This window comes from Hoplias malabaricus, chromosome Y (assembly GCF_029633855.1).
Source record: "Hoplias malabaricus isolate fHopMal1 chromosome Y, fHopMal1.hap1, whole genome shotgun sequence".
In the NCBI taxonomy this organism is placed as follows: domain Eukaryota; kingdom Metazoa; phylum Chordata; class Actinopteri; order Characiformes; family Erythrinidae; genus Hoplias; species Hoplias malabaricus.
In genome coordinates this window covers 80,409,577-80,424,551 of record NC_089820.1, presented here as the reverse complement: position 1 = coordinate 80,424,551, position 14,975 = coordinate 80,409,577, and the positions used below count along the sequence as shown (strand labels likewise).

Below are 14,975 nucleotides of genomic sequence, written 5' to 3'. Positions count from 1 at the left end.
TGCGCGAGCCGACTCAATAGTATCCAACTGATTCGATTCTCAAATTATACATATTTTCCAGTACACAAACAGACCGGCTCGAACTGCGAGGAAACATGCTGAATTTTACAAAGCAAAGAGCGGCGGACCACTGTTGACCCACTGAGGTCAAAGTTGAAGGTCCACTAGTGTTTTACACAGCGTTTTCTGTGCGGACCGCTGCTGATTAAACAGAATTTTAGACAAAATGCCACATTTGAGCACTTTTCCATTCACAGTCCAATTTACATTTTTCCCCTCATTAGTTTTTTTTTTAATTATTATTATTTTTATAAATAAGATTAGTGAATAATTTTAATCAGCACAGTGTCAACATTTTTATCATTTAATCATTTTATTTCAGTCTTATACTCATTATTATATCTCTCATAGTTGTTGGTAATATCTGTATTAGTGTGTTTTCCAAAATAAAAGTCTCTGTGAATGTAAAATCTGTTTGAGGAGATTATAAATGAGTTATATCCTGTACAGGACCAGCAGTGGTGTGCCAGCCATTTTTCTCCAGGTGCTATAGTGTCCTCCCACCGTCCAAAAACACACGTTGGACCATTGACTAGCATAGGTGTGAGTGAATGTGTGTGGTCTCCCCTGTGATAGTCAGGTGCACTGCAACCCTGAACTTGGTAAGCTGTTATAGACTTACCAAGGGGGTGGGGTCTTTTACATCTTTAATTGCTGCACAAAACAGGACTACTGACGTGCAGACTGACCAATTAAATGTTTACAGAGAAGGTTATCGACCAATAACGGTAGCTCTACAGTCAGACCGTCCAATCAGAAGATTTTAGGCTACGCCACCACGTCCCCTTCTCACTCAAGCGAACCAATCGGAGTAGGGGAGGGCGGGACTAGTTTGTAAACGAAACTTCTCGAAGTTCTATGTAAGGTCTAGAAAAACAAAATGCCGGACGTTTGTGAAATTCCGCCCGGACATTTTTTTAAGTCTAAAAACGAGGACATGTCCGGGTAAAAGAGGACGTCGGGTCACCCTATTATAGACAATGAATGAATGTATTTAAAGCAATTATATACATTTTCTTGTCATATTTGTGATGTTTATTTACTATGAAGTAAAATACTTGGTGATCATGTTATTGTGGTGATTCCAATTATCACCAGCACTTGTATTTTGGCCTTACCTTTAATATCTACAATTAACCCAATATATTCCTGTAGTTGAAACTAGCTTAACTCTCTGGCTCATTTCAGAGCAGTGCAAGAGGTTAACACTGAAAAAGTGTGAGAGGCTGTGATTATTTACTGGAAATTTCGAGAATGATTCATGAAGCTACAGAAGACACGATTCAAACGGTCTTTTGAATAAGTTCGAAAGAATCATTTAAAAGAGTCGGTTCCGAGCGATTCATTCACATCACTAATGTTCAGGAGCGAGCGTAGCGTAGGGAGTGTCTTCTCTGGACAAACTCCCGGCGGGACAGCACACAGCACCGGGGCCAGACAAAGAGAACAGAACCACCCGTGAAATCAAGACTTTTAGTCAGAGAGCTGGTGCCGGATTCACGCGGTAAGAGCCGCTTCGTGCTTGTCCTTTCAGGCTGAAGTTCACCGCTCACTGCAGCTGGAGAAAGTCTTAACTCTGAACTCAGGTTAAAACTGTTGTACTGCGTCACTGTGAGACTGTTCATGTTGCAGCTGCAGCTACACTAAGAATGTTCCATCTTAGAAGCACATCTGGAATTCAAGGTCTGCTTAATAAAGTTATTTTTGTACATATATTTCGAACAGGATTATTAAGCTAGAAGAGCCTACTTCATGAAAAAGGCAGTGTATTCAGAGCTAAAGCCTTTCGAATTGGTTGTTAGGATGCTTCCAGAAAGTTGTCATTGCACTTCTTGTTCGCGGTTACTTCTTGTAATGTAGTTACTATGGGATACCCGTTCTTAGAGTGTTGCTACTATGGTTACTTTGGTTTTCCAGGTGGTTGCTTGGGTATATCTAGGTTGCTTTTATATTTCAGGTAGTTGCTAGGAATTGGTTATGTACCACAAGTAGTTGCTCTGGTGTTGTTTTGTGGTGGCTAAGGTATCCAAGGTAGTTGCTATGATTTTGCTAAGGGATATCATGTGGTCCTAGGGTGTTGCTAAGTGGTAGCTTAGGTATTCCAGGTAGTTGCTAGGAAGTGGATAAATGTTATTATAGGCATTTGCTTTTGTGTTGGTCTGTGGTTGTTTTGGTACCTCAGGTGCTGGCTATGGCATTGCTAGATGGTTGCTAAGCAGTTGCAATTGTTTTTGGGGCCTTTCAGGTAGTTATTAGAGTGCTGTTGTCATACATATACTAATTTAATGGAATGATTAATGCAGAAAATAATTCATTCCTTCACTTATTATAATTCTTCAGTAGTTACCACACGTCTTTCTCAGTTTTAGGTCATCTATTTAAAAACTGGAGGTCAAAGTGTACATCACTGATTAGGCTTGTCGCAAAAAAGGAATTAAGAAGACATGCCTTGATCAGGAACTCTCAAATCCTGTCTCAGAAGATGATATTGTTGTTCCTGGTGTGTTGTAGGTGCTGGAGTGATGAGGATGAGGGCTGTGTTCTTCCTCCTCTCAGTCTGCTCCTCCCTAATCCTCCTCATCAGTGTGTCCTCTGCATGCAATAAAGCACTGTGTGCCAGTGACGTCAGCAAGTGCCTCTTACAGGTGAGTTGTACCGCTTCAGGGTCAGGACCAGTACAGGAATAATATAATAATATAATATCTGTTCTGGAGATGTGTCCTCGGTTTTTAAAAAGAATCCACAGCCATTTTTCTGAGCTTCAGTCTCAGAAGTTGGTCACATGTTCTAATTCTCACAAGTAGAAAACGAGTAATCCACCAAGTCACTTCACTGCTCTGAATATATGAGCAACGTCTCTGTTTCATTTGTCAATTTCTTTTTCTCATTAATGGCTTCTCAGCCGCTTCTCAGTCTCTCAGACCCACAGAACTGACCGTCTTTTGCAGATGAAAGTGCTGTTTAAGTTCTGGGGTGTGTATTTGTGGTCTGGTAGGTCTTGCATGGTTGTTAGGAGTCTAGTTTTCTCTGTGTTTTTAATACGATTTGGCACGTTTTTCAGGAGGATCATTACAACTTCCTGGTAATATTATTCAACTGATATGTGGCAGTAGTTTTTGCTCGTCCTCTTTCAGTGAAGTGTGACTGTAGAGCAGCAGGCTTCTGTCAGGACAGACTTTCCTTTAAGCTTTGTTTCGGTCACAGAATCTTCTGAGGAAATGAGCTCTACTGATCATCAGTCCTGATTGTAATCTCTCTCTCTCTCTCTCTCTCTCTCTCTCTCTCTCTCTCTCTCTCTCTCTCTCTCTCTCTCTCTCTCTCCAGAGCTTCTCTTACTTTTTCACTCTCTCAGAATTTCTTTTCAGTTGTTTTTCTCAGTCCAGAGAACTGTACTACTTTGACAAATAATGACACGTGCAAAACTTGAAATTAAAAAGTCCCACAAGGCTCCAAGCCCTCAGTACAGAATGTTACTAAGGTCTCTTTTTGAATTATGACACAGCTGCTATACTGCCCCCTATGGAGCTTTTCCACTACATGGCACTTACTCGCCCCGGCCCTACTCTGTTTATTTTGCCTTTTATTATATTACACAAATTAATTACCTGGAATCCGGGTACTTTTTTTAGTACCTGTTCACCCGTGGTTCCAAGTGAGCTGAGTAGGGACTAAACGTAACGTATAAACCTTGCAGAGTTGGCCACAGCAGAATGCATATCCTCAGCACAAACTAGTCATTTGTAAAATATCCAAACTACAGTAACAACCACATGTTTGTATCTGACTCACAACAGCAGCTCGTAAAAGCTCTGGTCTTTTGAAGAAGTTCAAATGGTCTTTGGATTGGATTGGAGTTGTTGCGGCTTCCAAAGCCCATGGCTCCTGTTAGAGACATTGTTTTGCGAAGTCACTGGCTACGTTTTTGTGGGGAGGCGATTTATTGGAAAACTAAGCAGGTACCAAAAAGCAAATAGAGCTGAGTATAGAAGGTAGCAGTGGAAAACACCACCAGTGGCCTCTGTATTATCTTGTAGCAATGGAGCATAACCTGGTTTGTTAGGGACCACAAAGCAATTTGGTGTCTGTGAGGAGTGTGGTGTGTTCTCCCTGTGTCTGCGAGGGTTTCCTCCGGGTGACTGTCTGTGAGGAGTGTGGTGTGTTCTCCCTGTGTCTGCGTGGGTTTCCTCCGGGTGACTGTCTGTGAGGAGTGTGGTGTGTTCTCCCTGTGTCTGCGAGGGTTTCCTCCGGGTGACTGTCTGTGAGGAGTGTGGTGTGTTCTCCCTGTGTCTGCGTGGGTTTCCTCCGGGTGACTGTCTATGAGGAGTGTGGTGTGTTCTCCCTGTGTCTGCGTGGGTTTCCTCCGGGTGACTGTCTGTGAGGAGTGTGGTGTGTTCTCCCTGTGTCCGCGTGGGTTTCCTCTGGGTGACTGTCTGTGAGGAGTGTGGTGTGTTAATATAAATAATATACAGTTGTTTGGCAAAAATAAAATGCGGTATCTCTTTTAAGGAACCTTTTAAGACCCAAGATATCCGAGGTTAGACATTGCAAAGTTGTATCATTTCTGCTGCCCCCACTGTGGTCCAGATTATGTTACCCTCATGCTGTATAATGAGAGACAGAGAAAGAGGGAGAGGCTTGGGGGGAAGGAAAGTGAGGGTAGGTGAAAGGAGGCTTGTTTGGCTCATGGTGGTCTCCCAGGTCCACGCAAGCCTCCAATTGCCAAGGGACAGAGATATATATATGAGAGAGAGAGAGATACAGTGTTTTAGAGGAGGATTTATATGGGTGAACAAAAGCCAGACAGAGAACAAGACACAGAGATAGAGGAGCTCCACTGGGACACAGGGCTATTTTCTCCCTCCGTGTGTGTGTGTGTTTCCAGCTGGATATGCTCAGTGTGTGTGTGTGGGTGGGGTAGCAGTCATTTAAAGAGTCACAGATGGTTTGTGGGGCAGTGCACGTCCTCTCAGGGGCGAGAACTTTCTCCAGCCTAGTGCACTACTAGTGTTCATTCGTAGTGGATGCTCTCTGATATCGTACGGTAACGATGCTCCAAAGTGAAAAATCATGGCTAAAAAGGCCATAAAAGTGGTCACAATTAATGAAGACATCAAACTTACTCTGATTCCTAACAGAATGGCCCCTTCTTTAATGACACAACAGGTTTATTCTAGTCCCCGAGCTTTTGTGTAAATTGAGGCTGATTTTATCTGATACATTTATTGTTATTATTATTATTTTATTAATTTTTTTAGGACAAAAGCTGAAGGAAGCTCACGTACATTTCATAACATTATGATACTAAATAACATGAGAATGCCATTATCAGACAATTAGCAGTTGTCTGTCTGTCTCTCTCTCTCTCTCTCTCTCTCTCTCTGTGTGTCTTTGTGTGTGTGTGTGTGTGTGGTGGATCTGTAATGACTGTGAGACAGATCTCTGTCAGGATGTTGTGTTTCTGGTGAACATGTGTTTCCCCAGAGAGAGAGAGAGAGAGAGAGAGAGAGAGAGAGAGAGGGAAGGAGAGACAGAGAGAGAGAGCAAAAGAAGAGAGTAAAGCTGTGCTCTGTGCTCCAGGTGTTTACTTTTCTCCTCCCCCTTCATACACTCCCCACTAAAGGCTGTGACCTACCTCTGTATGGAATTCTCTCTCTCTCTCTCTCTCTCTCTCTATTTCAGTATCTCTTTAATCTTCCCCGCTGCCAGCAGAAGACAGCTGCTGTACACCACAGATGTAAACGGCCATGTGTCAAAAGTTTGGGATCGCTTTTTCGGAAACCTTTTTTCTTTTGTTTGTTTAAAAACTCGAAACATGTCCCAAGCGAGGACTAAAAGAATTCCACTGGGGAAAACAAACGGCCGAAATGAGTTTTCTCTGGCGGGAGGCTGGAGCAGTCCGTCCATGCTGTGCTCAGTCAGGAAGGTGAAAATCCGAAACTAAACTCAGGATATTGTCGGGACTTGGAAGGAGCGCTCTAAGGGAATTGGAATGCACAATCTTCAGCTCCTTCCCCCACAGTGAGGGTTACCTTTGCCAATGTCAACGCAGCCAGGGGCCCCTTTGCCCCTGCCATGTGCCCAAAGGGCATTGCACCACACCCTTAATAATGTGGACCTTGTGGGAGACGGGTTCACGTCGCTCTTCAGCGTTGGTTTTTCGGGCTGAGCGCAGATGAATCACGACGGCTGTCTGGCCGCCAGGCTCCCACCGTGTGACACTACCCCCAGGGCTGGGTCCAGGGGTAGGTCCCGGTGAACCGTTTCTGTGCAGGTTGTGTGTTGCTGTCATCAAATTCTAAATTTGTTCACATTTACAAAACACAAACAGGTTGGTCAGTGAAAACATCGGGAAACTGCACCACACACGAACACTAGCTTTAGGCTGGAACAAATGGTACCGTGACTCATCAGACCACACCACATGTTGCCAGTCTCCTGGGGTCCAGTTAGGAACCTCACGAGTCCAGGTGAGGCGCTGTGTCCAGTGTGTCTTCTGCTCCCATATCTCATGGATGGTAAAGAATACCGCACTGCCCTATAGGAGTGTGGGGTTCCTGCGTTGAATGTGGATGTGGATTCTGTCAGAGCAGCTTGAGTGTACACATGGACAATTCCGTGGGCCTTGTATGACGTATTCCCAGTACAAACGTGACACTGTGGATCGTGGAATGTGAAATTCCTGCACAACCTGGGAGATGGAATGGCCAATGTTTCGTCTCACTCACAACATGACACCCAACACTTTTTCCAAACCATCCCCTGAGGTAACTTCATAATCAATTTACGTACTGCTGTCCCATGACTTTGGGTATGTGAGTGTATAAACACACACACAGGCGCACATCTGGCTGCTTTAACCAGTGACCAACCCCCACCCCCTCCCTCTCCCCCTCGCCCTCTCCCTCTCTCTCTGTCACTGGGTGATTTGATGCCTTTTTTTTCAGCCAGGCGACAGTTTTTATTTCCATCGTGTTTGACCTTTTTGTAAACAGTCTCGAGTTCCACCAACATTTCAACATCTTTGGGTTTTGAAAGTTCCTGGAGTGTGCTGCTCCCTTCGATTTATTCGTGTGTCAGACCAGTCTGGCCTCTCTCTGGGTGATTTTATTCATCGGTGAGACTCTTGGACCTGCCGATGTTTACCTTTCCTTAAACCATGTAATTGGGAGTGACACAAGCAGCGATTTTGATGGCGAAGATTTGTGCAGTAGGCTGTGATTATGTGCTGAAATTCATGTGTTGCTCACTGGCCTTTAACATGCTCTCAGCTTTTCCAAGTGTGTGTGTATGTGTATGTGTGTGTGTGTAAATCCTGTCCCTATAAGGTAAATTTACATTTTAAAGTGTGGAGAGTTAGTGTAAAGTTAGGGTTAAGCTTAGTCTTAGGGTGGTGCTGGTAGAAGATGGTTAATGGGTATGATAGGGTAAGTCTGCCTGAAATTAATGCAAGTCAATGAAATGTCCTCTGAAACCATGGAGACAAGACTGTGTGTGTGTGTGTGTGTGTGTGTGTGTGCGTGTGTGTAGGGCTTATGCCAGTGTCAACCGTCTGAAGGCAACTGTTCCTGCTGTAAGGAGTGTATGCTGTGCCTGAGCACACTCTGGGAGGAGTGCTGTGATTGTGTGGGTGAGTAAATAGATCATCATTCATATTCATTCATTTTCTGAAACAGCTTATCTAGCTCAGGGTCTGGGTCTGGAGAAGGGTGACACACACTCACACATTCAGTCACACACTCGCACCTACGGACACTTTTGAGTTGCAGATCCACCTACTAATGTGTGGTTTTGGACCTTGGGAGGAAACCGGAGCACGCGGAGGAAACCCACGCAGACACAGGGAGAACACACCACACTCTTCACAGTCACCCGGAGGAAACCCACGCAGACACAGAGAGAACACACTACACTCCTCACAGACAGTCACCTGGAGGAAACCCACACAGACACAGAGAGAACACACCACACTCTTCACAGACAGTCACCCGGAGGAAACCCACGCAGACACAGAGAGAACACACCACACTCCTCACAGACAGTCACCTGGAGGAAACCCATGCAGACACAGGGAGAACACACCACACTCCTCACAGACAGTCACCCGGAGGAAACCCACGCAGACACAGAGAGAACACACCACACTCCTCACAGACAGTCACCCGGAGGAAACCCACGCAAACACAGAGAGAACACACCACACTCCTCACAGACAGTCACCTGGAGGAAACCCATGCGGACACAGGGAGAACACACCACACTCCTCACAGACAGTCACCTGGAGGAAACCCACGCAGACACAGAGAGAACACACCACACTCCTCACAGACAGTCACCCGGAGGAAACCCACGCAGACACAGAGAGAACACACCACACTCCTCACAGACAGTCACCTGGAGGAAACCCATGCGGACACAGGGAGAACACACCACACTCCTCACAGACAGTCACCCGGAGGAAACCCACGCGGACACAGGGAGAACACACCACACTCCTCACAGACAGTCACCCGGAGGAAACCCACGCAGACACAGGGAGAACACACCACACTCCTCACAGACAGTCACCCGGAGGAAACCCACGCAGACACAGAGAGAACACACCACACTCCTCACAGACAGTCACCCGGAGGAAACCCACGCAGACACAGGGAGAACACACCACACTCCTCACAGACAGTCACCCGGAGGAAACCCATGCAGACACAGAGAGAACACAGCTGGAGCAGGACTAAATAGATCATAATCATAATAATCAAAACTGCAGTATTACAATGTACAATGTGAAATATATAACTCAGTACAGAACTGGGCAGTTAGTAATCTCCTCAAACAGGTTGAGCTGTACCAGCGTCTACTCCTCTGAGATTTTGGAACATTTTTGTGAGGGTTTGATACCATTTAAACTTGCCTCGGATTGCTCTGGAACCCTGACAAATCCAGTATGTTAGAGTACAAGCCCCAAAAAAAGACTGTCCAAATAAACATAACTGCCTCTGCTGCATTAGCATTGCTGTCTTAGCTGTGGGACTGATTTGGACAGGTCTTCACTACCAGCTCATTCTCTCTTAACATTGTAGAGGGTGTGAGCTGAGAGGGACCAGATATTTTCTCAGTTTAAGGGAATAGTTTAACCAAGAAATTCTTAACCTCTTCATGAGCACAGATACAGTGAAGATGTGCTAAAGTGTTTATCACCACCGTGACATCAGTAAATAAAAATTTAAATAACAAAACTGGGGGGAGAGAAAGACTTTGCACTAGATATAGGAACATTGCAGAGGATTTAATTGCATTCAGCCACATTAACATTAGTGAAGTGAGGGGCTGGTGCTGCATGTTTAGTCTAGGATCACAAACACCACTCGTCCTAAGGATATTTTACAGTGGTTCATCGCTCCAGAAAACACATTTCCATTACTTCACAGTCCAGGGCTGGGAGTATTTATACCCTGCTCTCCAACACTCGGTGCCTGCCAGAGCATTTACACTTTACAGCAAAAATATCACAACGTATTCCAAACATGATCACGTTGTGTGAAGTCACGTTCCTTCCAGACTTTAAAGGGAACCTCACAACGATGGCAAAGATAAGTCTCTGAAAATTAAAACATCCCAGAGCCGATGCTGTGTTTCTTTCAGAGAGCTGAGAGTTAAAGTTCTGAGCGCAGCAGAAAGAGGAGCCAGTTCCTCAGCTGGGTTTGGAGCCATTTCTGACTCTGTATGAGGAACAGCTGTTTGGCCTCTGGCTTGAGAGTTCCTCTGAAATTCAGGACCTTAATAAAGCTCTGGGTCTACTCAACATCAGCTCAGGTTCAGAAACTCAAACAAAACCCTCATACCTGCAGTAAGCCAAACTTGTACAGATCATTGCTATTGTTGCCTTGGTTACTGCACAGGAAAGATATTTGTGTGTGCTATTCTATTGGACGGTTCAGTCAGATATGTATTCCATTATTTATATACACTTCCTTTTCGTTAACATACTTCATCTGGTGACACAGGGATGTGCAACCCCAGAACCTACAATGAGACTCCACCCACTTCCAAAAGCACGGTGGAAGACCTTCATCGACCAATCCCATCACTCTTCAGAGCCCTCACCGATGGCGACACCCCCATCAACATGATGGTGGTCTCCTTCCCTATAGCTGAGGAGCTTTCTCACCACGAGAACCTCGTCGCTTTCCTGGAAACGCTGGACGAACAGCACCAGAACGTCTCGTTGCCTGGCAGCAGCATCCATAGCAACTATGATAAAGGTACCAAGATCAATACAAAACATGTTTGCAAATATTTTAAACGGCTCTAATCATAGAAACTTGATTTCACTTTCTTTTTGTGATTAACCTTGGAGTAAACATTTATCGTTTAAAACAAAATCTCCTTTTCTCTCTTTACTCCTTTTACTTTTAAAGTTAGATGTGATTCACATTGAAGGGATGGGGAGTGTTGTCCCTACTGTTGTATTAAGGACTTTGGGGTGTGAGATATAGTGAAAATGATCAAATGCTGTGCTGTTCCTCGCTGCCAGGAAGCAAACTTCCAAAAAATGTTTTCCTAAAGTTGTCTTAGTTTTATCAAATTTAACAGTTGGTTCTAGGTAGTTTAATCCCACAGTTTTTGAAAAATATTCGTGTGATACCACAATCTGGCAGAAACGTCCATAATAAAGGTGCCATTACAATAGACACATAGTGAAATAACTTTCTTCTATGAAATGATCTACTGCAATTTGGGCTTAAATTGTAGCTGTTTGTTCTCCTTCAGCCATTTATTTGCTTGCAGTGATGAAGGGGTTTAACACGGTGTTTGTATAAATGGACGTAATCGTAGATGAGTAATACTGGAATAAACACAGAGATGACCATTTCTAACCTTGCTTTATTCTCAGATTGTTACTGTGTCTTAAAGAAGGACATTTGTTTCCTAAAAGACAGGAACAGCACAATATTTAATCAGCTCACAACCCACATCTTTTACTCTCCATATCACTTCAGCATGTGTGGGTGGAGCTAAACTGCGCTAAATTGAATGCGCAATCATATCTAAATGTTTTAAATCATTTATTGTAATTTAATTTTGTTAAATGTGGGGCCTTAAAGGCTAAGCACCACTTAATGGACCTCCATGAATATTCCACATTATTTTAGTTACTGACAGATATAAGTATGAATTAAAATGAAAATAGCAGCTTAATTTGCTTTAAAACTGACAATTTTATTAAATTGACGGAAAAACCCGAGCTCTCTACGGAAATTCTTGAACGCGACCGTGACGTCACTGGTGGACAACAGCTGAACAACGCCGCGGTAAAACACCGTTATGACTGACTGTTATGACAGTATCTAGCTAAATAACCAACATTATTCATGACAATAGCCTAGCAATAAACTAAACTCAAATGTAGAGGTACCGTTATTCTTGTAAATGTGATCGAAGTCGAACTCGAATTCATCCGACACTATAAACCTCCGTAATGCAGCTACGTAGCCGAGTATAATCTGAGCCACCGAGTTTAGCGAGTCAAGCTAACGTTAACTAACACCAACTAAAACAGGCGAAGTGAGTGTCCTTACCCTGTTTACCTCCATGTTACAGAGGCTCTTGAACACCTTTCGTTGGTGTCCTTACATGCCCATATTGTTGGAAAAGCGCCAGTGAAATGAGCTACAGATAACGGAGTGAGCGGATGGTCCTTTCCAAAGTGCCCGTTTAAAGTTGACAAATGTAGTCCATTTTCTGGATATTTTGGGATCTTTGGGCCATTTGTTCACAGATGTCCCACTGTACATTGAATGATTGCAGCCAAAAACAACACACCTTTTCCTCATTTTGCATTAAATTAAGTGCAGCTTCTAGAGTTGTTGTCCACCATCTACGTCACAGGCAAGACGCCTATTAGGGTTTCCCAACACCGTTGGGGGGGGGGGGGGGGGGGACCAACGGTCTTTTAAACCTTATTCCTTGAATTAGTAAGAAATAACATGTTTTCTGACTATCAATAAACACAAGTAAGGATCTCAAATTCCACTGTATTTATTTGTTTGTTTGACACTTTCATATCGCTGGTGCTTAGCCTTTAAGTGTGTTAACGCAATAGCAGTCTGTTTGATAAGTGCTCAAGCCCTTTCCTCCCTCCTTCCCTTCTCTTGATATTCTAGAAAACCTGTGTACGGTGGTCTACTTTGATGACTGCTTGTCCATACGCCAGTGTAAACAGTACTGTGAGTCTATGGGAGCGTCAAAGTATCGCTGGTTCCATAACGCCTGCTGTGAGTGTATTGGACCTGAGTGTCTGGACTATGGCAGTAAATCTGTCAAGTGTATGAACTGTCTCGTCTGAAAATGTGGACACTCATGTGGCTACAAAATACACCTGAGCTTGTTTGTTCAGCAGTGTATCGCCTTAACACTTGGTTAAAAGCATTCACCAATTGATTACACTATTACTTTAGTTGCTAGGAACATGGCACTTGTATCATCCTCTATAACCTACAAATGTCAGTAATAGAGTAAAGTAACGATGGGTCTGAGTAATAATGTGTTTCACAGGGTGTGTAGGCATGCTGTAAATATTACAGCATCAGGGCTGTTTAACATTTAATTGCTTAAAAGAGTGGACAACAGGCAGCAGTAGGGACAGTATGAATCATTTCTAATTGTTTAAGTTATTGGTGAATTTAATTATCAACAGGAATCTGCTGCCAGTGCACAACCTGCTGCAATCACTACTTTTAAAAACATAAATAACAACAGTAAAAAAGGGAAGAATGAAAAATGAACCAAAGATCACTGCCAGGCTTAGGTTTACAGTCTGTGATTCTAATATTATGAGTTTTAATACAAAAGACATCAATTTGAGAATTATAACCAATAATATCAGGTTAAATGTGTTTTTTTACCAGTGTTTTGAGACGTCTGTTGATCCTAATAACAGCAATTTTATGACAAAATATTTTGGACGGAGCACAAACAGGTAATCAAATGTAATCAAAATGGCTCCCTAACCTCTGATTGGTATTGTACTTTACAGTGAGGCACTATTTTAGTTCACAAGAAAAGTAGCACTAGAAACACAAGTTCTTTCCGACAGTTCCACTATCCGTTGCTTAGTAACACAAAAATCACAATGCATTCTGGTCCACATTCACCTCAGGATGTGAGCTACAATGTTTACTATAAATTATGAGTGCATCTGGGGCTTATTTCTACTTTATAAGGTTTGATTTCACTCTATTTTGACTTTTTGATTCTGACACAAAATGAACAATGGCCTACGTACTCAGTAGTGTTTTAAATTTAAATAGGGAGCCATTTTGGTCACTGCCATTATGTTGTAGTGTCATTGATGCCGCCATTTTCAGTGTCAAAATACCATTGCAAACAGACTCAAAATGGCTTACCGTAATATTTTGATTATATTTACATTAACACTTAAGAACTAACATTGTTTCCTTTTTTTTCAATGTTATTGTTACAGAGATACATTGGAGTTTATGGATTTTTTTTTTTGAATATCAAATGTATCTGTTATTTTGTAATTTATCTGAAAAATGGACAAGTAGCAAGAGGGCCTGCCTTCAGTTATGCAATGAATGTTTAAAGTCGGATTATTTTATGTTGCTTTGTGGAGGTATGAGGTATTTTTATGTTTTCTTTGTAAAAAAAGATCACACTACATTTATGGAGCCATGCAGTAATTTTGATGTATTTTTCATTATATTTCTTTGAGATGCCTTGTATATTAAAGTAACGCAGACTGTCAGATTCAGAAAGGTTTATTAATTTGTTCAGCTTGGTGAGAATAAGGGAGCGTTATTCAGTAATGTCATAGCACAGACTGTCAATAAACGACACTGTTGTCTTTGCCAGTTCATTTGAAATATGGGGAGGCGGATTCTACCATAAAACATACTTCACTCTAATGCTGTTTCATTCCAATTCTGTTTTGAGATATTTATAATAAACCATGCTGAAATGGCTCAGTCCTGAGTAAAAGAGACAGTAGAAGGTGTTTCTGAATCACAGGTGTTTTACAGCAGTGAGTTAGCGGTGTGTTATTCATACCAGGCCTTCACCTCTCTGTTTTTATTTTCTGTCAGTGCTCTGCAAAATGTTAGTGCTGCCATGTGCGAATTTATACAGGAAGACAGCTGAGCAGCAGCCACACACACACACCTACACACACACACACACTCACATACACAAAAAAGTTAATCCTGCCTATGATAGAATAAGGTGAATTACACTTTGTTCAATTTAGAATCAATTCGAGTTCCAAATGAGACCAAACGAGTCAAGTAGAATCGAGTCATGAATCGACACTTGACAGTGTTAGTTTTTTACCATCATATATTTGTTGGGAAATAAGAAGCCCTCACAAATGTCCTACGTATGGAATTATATAATGTACTAAGTCATATAAATGTTTGATAGCTATAAAATATACACTCCTTCCAGACTTTTCTAATGATTCCTCTGATCGTCGAATTATAAGCAGGACAGCGCCCTCTACAGGACAGTGTAAGAACATGCTGTATTTCCAGATCTAATTCCAAACACTCCAGATTTTTCTGATTTACAAATAATAATGAAGCAAAAGAACTCCCAAATATTTTTATAGCTGGTATAGAATCGGTTTTCAACGTTGTGTAGACCAAACACGTCCCAAGTCTGATTGTTGAGTGTTAAATATTTAAAAAAATTTGCTTCTCCTCTTCAGATTCATGCTAAAAGATATGGACAGGGGGTATGAGGGGAACTCAAAGAGGATGTCATATTTATTTTCATCACATTTGGTGCAATGTCTGCAGAATTTATAGTTGGTTCCACACCAACACCAAGAGTGTTTTCTAGTTATGGAATAAAATGAAATATTTTCTTTCTGAAAAAACTCAAAATAAAATGTAATTCTT

The 14,975-nt window shown here is 42.5% G+C and overlaps 1 protein-coding gene across 2 annotated transcripts; it reads left to right on the top strand.

The window, feature by feature from the left end:
• The first annotated feature begins 1,418 nt into the window (after window positions 1-1,418).
• On the top strand, window positions 1,419-14,975 carry LOC136679801 (twisted gastrulation protein homolog 1-A-like). 2 transcript variants are annotated; one of them, XM_066658480.1, is made up of 5 exons: window positions 1,419-1,564; window positions 2,572-2,705; window positions 7,588-7,687; window positions 10,062-10,319; window positions 12,222-14,975. In XM_066658480.1, exons 2-5 carry the CDS (start codon window positions 2,583-2,585, stop codon window positions 12,401-12,403), a joined length of 663 nt encoding a protein of 220 aa, XP_066514577.1. In that variant the 5' UTR covers window positions 1,419-1,564; window positions 2,572-2,582; the 3' UTR covers window positions 12,404-14,975. The 2 variants fall into 2 exon arrangements, with proteins under 2 accessions (XP_066514577.1, XP_066514576.1); XM_066658479.1 differs by lacking the exon at window positions 1,419-1,564 and adding an exon at window positions 1,597-1,743.

Coding starts and splice junctions, on each gene's coding strand:
- LOC136679801 (XM_066658479.1), top strand. CDS start 1,710: ATGTTCCATCTTAGAAGCACATCTGGAATTCAAG. Junction 7,688..10,061: donor GGAGTGCTGTGATTGTGTGG/GTGAGTAAATAG, acceptor CTGGTGACACAG/GGATGTGCAACCCCAGAACC. Junction 10,320..12,221: donor CCATAGCAACTATGATAAAG/GTACCAAGATCA, acceptor TTGATATTCTAG/AAAACCTGTGTACGGTGGTC.